General features: G+C 42.9%; 1 protein-coding gene across 1 annotated transcript in view; it reads left to right on the top strand.

Annotated features, from left to right (window-relative positions):
- The first annotated feature begins 157 nt into the window (after positions 1 to 157).
- SARC_07676 (hypothetical protein) overlaps positions 158 to 6,370 on the top strand; it is a 10,265-nt gene continuing 4,052 nt past the window's right edge. Inside the window, exons 1-9 of the mRNA XM_014298375.1 lie at positions 158 to 404; positions 946 to 1,046; positions 1,540 to 1,660; positions 2,193 to 2,557; positions 2,759 to 2,840; positions 3,607 to 3,746; positions 4,094 to 4,225; positions 4,535 to 4,720; positions 5,454 to 5,561. Coding sequence (XP_014153850.1) covers positions 218 to 404; positions 946 to 1,046; positions 1,540 to 1,660; positions 2,193 to 2,557; positions 2,759 to 2,840; positions 3,607 to 3,746; positions 4,094 to 4,225; positions 4,535 to 4,720; positions 5,454 to 5,561 — 1,422 coding nt within the window. The 5' untranslated portion in view covers positions 158 to 217. The remainder of the gene's footprint in view (positions 405 to 945; positions 1,047 to 1,539; positions 1,661 to 2,192; positions 2,558 to 2,758; positions 2,841 to 3,606; positions 3,747 to 4,093; positions 4,226 to 4,534; positions 4,721 to 5,453; positions 5,562 to 6,370) is intronic.

Genomic DNA, 6,370 nt, shown 5'->3' with positions numbered 1-6,370 from the left:
TATGTATGTATGTATATTTAAATATATATATATATATATATATATACTTGACACTCCCTCGTCGTATTTTTTATTGAGTACTGTGACACATGGTATTTCCGAAAATGTGTTGTAGGATAAGAAGGCCGATGCAGAGCCCCGTGCTATCACCTCCTGGCTGGCTGAACATCACGAACACAGACAACAAAACTCCGTTGGTGAGTCAGAATACGCAGACATGCCTCAGAAGCCCTACAAAATCACCTACGGTACTACGGCTGCACCTCATGGGGGCATCCACCATCGCTATACCCACACTAGTGACGGCCAATACGCGCAAGGTGAGGTGTATGAAACAGTGGCTGCTTATGTCGCCGAAACCTCGCTGAGTGAGACTCAGTCGCCCTATAAGTTGGACCTTAAAGGTAGGGTTTATATATTGTGTATGCCATTATTTTATTATTGTCACCCTCGGGGGGTTCTTGTACTTTGTCCTAATATGGAGATTAACGGGACTTGTAGAGCTCCACAGTGTGAGACTGAAGGCGGATCTCCCAGACGATGAAAGATGGACAGTGGTCTGGCATGATAGACGGTGGTTAGCTATTTGTTATATAATGATACCCTCATGCAGGTCAAGGTACACTACCATTGAGGATATATGTACTCGAATCTGTGCAGGTACAAACGGCAAAGATTTGAACACAGTTTAATAAACGTCTAGGTATGTAGGTGCGTAGATTTAAGCTTATACAAAATGAAACGTGTCTGGGGTCGTAAGTATTAGTTTTGACCTTCACACCTCGACAGCGTAGTACAGTGCGCGTTAGTTTGGCTGTACTACACAGTCATACATTTACAAGTGTGAGCTTAAATTTTGAATGCAATTTATATGCAGTATTTACCTAGTTATAATCACCACGCTACAAAGCGACCAACTAATACACTCAACACTGTCGCTTCCAGGGCTTGATCACGATGACGACAGCCGACGACAATCCGATACGGAGAACCCAGAAACACAACACGCTCACACGCAAAACAGTCATGGGCAGACCTACGCTGCTGTATGTGGTTGTTTGCTTGACGCTTGTGATGGTAGAGCATGCGTACGCACTGTGATGGGGATGTGTGTCCCTGTGATGCGAGTGCTTAGAAAGCGCTGGGGGAATCGCTTAGTGTGTAGAGGAGAGGGGTTTTCAGTTCAATTATGTGCTTGTCCTGGAACAGCCCGCACCAAATTTTTATGTATCCTATATTCCATCTGTCTATTTATAGACGTGTATATCCGCCAGCTCTTGTCCACATAAGACCTAGGCTCTTACCCACATAAGACCTAGACTGGCGAATATCGGATGCGGATTACACAAACCCATGGCAAAGCTCAGCGCACATTTCAGCCGGAAGTCTTTCGTGACCGACACTTTTCGGCCGTTCATCACCGACATCCATTTGTATACGTACGCGTATGTGTCACATGCTATCAACCATACACGCACATGCACGCATATCCTAGAATATCCGTTCGCGTACATACTTTAACACGCTCATGCGTAACAGGAACAGGATTCGGAGTACTCAGACGACCTCAGTTATCAGTTGGACGAAGTGCACAACAACATTTCTAAACTCAGAGCGCATCTCAGCAGGAAACCTTCCGATTCCGATACTACACGCGCAGGTATAGGGTATTGTGTTTGCCAAGAGATTAGTACTTATGTCGTATATGAGAACGTATATTAAAAATGTATTTGCAAATTGATGAGTATATCTGTAGTGTGTCCATCCATGTATATCTGTTCATAGCAAAGTGTGTCTGAACCTTGCCGTTCTGATACCCCACCCATCTCCAGTGGGTTGCGCAGGCAAATGATACGGCATGTAGAGCAATACCAAAACCAACTGTTGCATATGGAACTATAGTTCTACTGAGTACACACTCAGAGTTTGCCTGCATTTCATAGTAGCGAATACACTGCGTAAGTTTCCTTAATAGGGCTACTTTAAATGTGAGGCGATTTTGTTCGTATGCATTGCACGGCAGGGACCAAAGGCACATATGGACATACATATACATACACACGACTGAAGGTACAGAAATAAATAAAAAACCACACTTGGCCTCGGCAAGCCAGTTGGTGCGGTTTATCCTATGTTGAAGTGACTGGAGCTGACCTTTTGTCTGAGTTCCACCCACTGTCCACTTCCCGCAGATGTGTGGCCACCCCCAAACACCGAATTCGAGTCGCGGGCTTTCGGCAGAACGTCCTCAAAACTACAATTTAACAAACCCGATTCTATAAATAGCACGTCACGAGCCACACGTACAAATACGTACACACACACCCAGGGACACACGCAAACCGACGTGACGAAAACGTTTGATCGATCAGTGACTGCACCGATCAGCTCACACCCTCAGGCGCAGACACGAAGCACCACACGACACACACGGAATACCAACCCAAATGTACCGACACACTCGCACGAGCCTGCGAGGCCAAGATTCTCTCAACCCGGCAAGGAGAGGGGTCTGGATGATGTACTGGCCAAACTCAACCGCAAGAAAGATGCTGAGGTACACACAGCTGAACTTGTTTTCTTCTCCCGAAACCTTGTTTTTGGGGTGTTGTACCTATATGCGACTGTGTGTTCTGTCACTCGAGCTTATCAGTTGAAGGTTGTACGCGCACTTTATATCATATAATCAATTCGGTGAACATCTGCACCTGTGTGCATATCCGCTCATGTATTTTTGGTGGCCTGTGTGTATTCCCAGATCGCTGATTGCAAGAGAGAGATTGAAGCCCTCCAGAAAAGAATGAGCGAGCGCGAGGCTTTGTTCAAGGACCAGATGAAAGGTGGGTTAATATTAGTCCAATTCTCATAGCATGTACCTATGACGAGTCAATCTGTGAGGGTTGTGTAAAACGGGGTGAATATCTGATTATCTGGGGTGCCAACATTAGCACTAGGCACACATGCCGTGTTTTGCTATAACTATAGCACAAACTATCTACGAGCACTATGAGCTGGGCGTTTGTAATGACGCGGGGTATGATGAGATAGATTTTATCACAGTGTACTTTGATGGGAAGCTAGATGTGTCATGCACATCTATTAACCACTCAATGCCCGTGCATGTGTGCACAAACATGATATTATACCGACGTGGGCGAAGGACATATCCAGTACAACCGTATATTATACCCTGGAAACATCTGTGACGAGTTTCCGGCCGCATAGATACTGGGGTAAATGGCTGGCATCAGACAAACAGGCATTAAGGTTTGCAATGCCCTGTAAGACCTCGGTGAAATACACTAACTGATACATACATCGACGACCTCCGCATGTACTTTTTTTGGTCGGGACTGCTGCTGTTAGTATGTTAGGTCTATACAAACAGGGCGCAACTCGTTTGTCAGACTACCACAGATAGGCTACATACGGAATGCAAGTAGAATTGGCTCTAAGTCTAAATCAAGGATACGCCGTATCAGGATTCGCAATTGGACATATACCGGGCCCCTTAGTATCAGTATACAACGGCGGCGATCATATCCTCTAGCCCTAAAACCCAAAACCCCCAAAACCCTATATGCACTTGCACATATACATATACAGAGGCTATGGGATTGGATCAGTATAAGACGGCTATGAAGTATCGCAATGACCTGGATGACCTCAGGGGGAAGCACGACGGTGAGGTGGCGGAGCTAAGAGCTAAGCAATTGCACCAGAACAGGTACGATAGAGAAGCACCGGTGTGTGCACACCCTCTGAAGTATGAGCTTTGGAATTGGTAAAGTATTATGTATTGCATTACAGCTCGCCAGGACATTTGTATGTGTCTGTATTTGTGTCTGCGCCCCTCTGTCAGTATCTGTGTGCATGTATGTGCAAGGTTGATCGCTCGCTTTTTTACGTATCGCTCGGCCTTCCCACTATCAGAATATAAATAAAGAACGACTGGAAAATATGGATGTATTAAAGATTGGAATTCTTCTTGTTATTCACCACTTGAAATTACTATAGTATAGTAACAGCGAAACCCCCCCCCCCCCCCCAAGATGCAGTCACTATGTAATTCACCATTGCTACTGATTGCTAGAGCGCCCGTCGAAAGGATGGTCTGGCCTGGACGTCTAGTTGCCCACTCACTACCTCGACTCTCACTCAATGCAACAGAGTGCAGATGGAAAACGATGCAACGATCCAAGAATTGACTCAAGATTTGGATCAGGTGAGAGTTTGTGGTTCACAACGGCCAGATACAATGTGTACAATGCGAGGCGAGACTATTAGTATGGCGTATGCCTTGTGTATTGATTTAAGGGTATAGGTGATAACAGAGTCTTGTCAACTTGGCCGATGGCGATTCACTTTACCTACTGACACACTGGGGATTTGTTGCACTGCCGATTTGGTGTTATCTAGTTAAGGTATAGCCACGACAGGACGGTATATGAATTGGAAAAGGCATTAGATTCACTCTACCTACTGAACTGACACACTGGAGATTTTGTTGTATTGCCAATTTTATGGTATATAGTTAAGGTATAACCACGACAGGACGGTATATGAATTGGAGAAGGCAATAGAACAGGCCACAACATCACTCGACGCCCAACGGCACATCTCTGTGGAGCGACAGGGTGAGAATGAGAAACTGGCAGCGGAGAATAAAACACTGACACAAGACAGGAATCTGTTGAGGACGCAGCTGCAGGAGAGTGAAGTATGCTGCATGGATGTAGGGATTTATTGATATGTATGAATATTTATTTGCATCTATACCTGTGTGTGAATAGTCATAAATAGCTACACGTGTCTATGTGTGTGCTCTGTGTGGCATTCTTGTTGGAGAGACACTTACTGGGTGGTTTCAAATAGAAGAGCGAGGTGAGCATATATACGTATATATTTATGTTATACATATATAATATATATATATATATATATATGTATGTATGTGTATGGCTGCATTTTAACCACAAAACAAGGTGGGAATAGTGTATGATTTGCTGTCGGTGTTATACGGTCCATTTATGTGCGTGTGTACATGTCGCTTTGAATATTGAATCACATATCGTCTGCAATCTGCGAGTTTGCTCCTCTCGCTCACACGTCTCTAGTCCTGTACATCATGCACAGTTGGTACATCTACAACGGTACATCTACAACTACGCACTTTTAGATAGAAAACTTGCCTCTACATGCGCACTATTATACGTTTGAGATACAAGCCGTCAATACATCTCGACCCTTGGGGTTTGGAATATCATTTTTATCCAGTAATTACAAGCTACAATATTATTATTTGATTTTCTAACTTCGGAGCGATACCACGCATCGGTATACACTGGAGTGCAGTAACTACTATACGCAGCCTACTTTGTATATCCGCTTTTATCATTTCGCCCAGTTTATATATCCTAAATATCAATTTCAAACTCTTTTATGTGCAATAGAGCGTGAAAGATGGCTTGAAGACCCGATTGGAAACACTAGAGAAAGCCCATGCGGATTGTAATGACACCATCGCGGCACTCAAAACCGCCTCGGAGACGCTCACAACGGTATTGTATTCATGGATGGTTTGTGAGTGTGAGTATATATCTGTATACGCCCACAAATATGCGTTCGGTTATGTGTGCACTGGTGGATTTGCTTTAGCTTGGGTGGTGTACAACAGGTGTCATGTGTGTATATACACAAAGGTATACGCAATACACAGTTGGGCTTATATGGTGCTCGATATATACACAATCACTGAAACGAAACGATTGGTTTTGATTACCATGTGAATATATGAGAAAGTATGCTAGCGTTGATCATACGTACCTACGGCTATATATATATATGTGTGTGTGTGTATATATATATATATATATATATATATGTATGTATGTATATATATATACATATATATATATATATATATTCATTGATAATTCGATGTGAATCAACATACACATCCGTTTTGTATAAGAAATGATATAGATATCTTTTTAGAGCATCCTAATATTTTTATACATATACCCTCTTGTGTAGGAACCGGAACATTTACCTTATAGGAGTACCTCATTGGATCTCAATCAATATATATATATATATATATATATATGGGGGGGGGTGCGTGTGTGTATATGTATGTGTGTATATGTATGTGTGTATGTATGTATATGTATGCATATGCCTATAAATATGTTTATATGAATAAGTATGCATGTGTATCTGTTTATGTACATGTATGTATTATGTATATATATATGTGTGTGTGTACGTGTGCGTGTGTGTATGTGTGCGCGTTTGTTTTATATATACTACATATATATATATTATGATTGTGTGTGTGTGTGTGTGATGTGGGTGGGTGGGTGGTGTT

The sequence above is a fragment of the Sphaeroforma arctica genome (genome assembly GCF_001186125.1).
Source record: "Sphaeroforma arctica JP610 unplaced genomic scaffold supercont1.622, whole genome shotgun sequence".
Taxonomy (NCBI): domain Eukaryota; class Ichthyosporea; order Ichthyophonida; genus Sphaeroforma; species Sphaeroforma arctica.
Note: the sequence above shows the minus strand (reverse complement) of the source record. Positions and strands in the feature narration are given on the sequence as shown.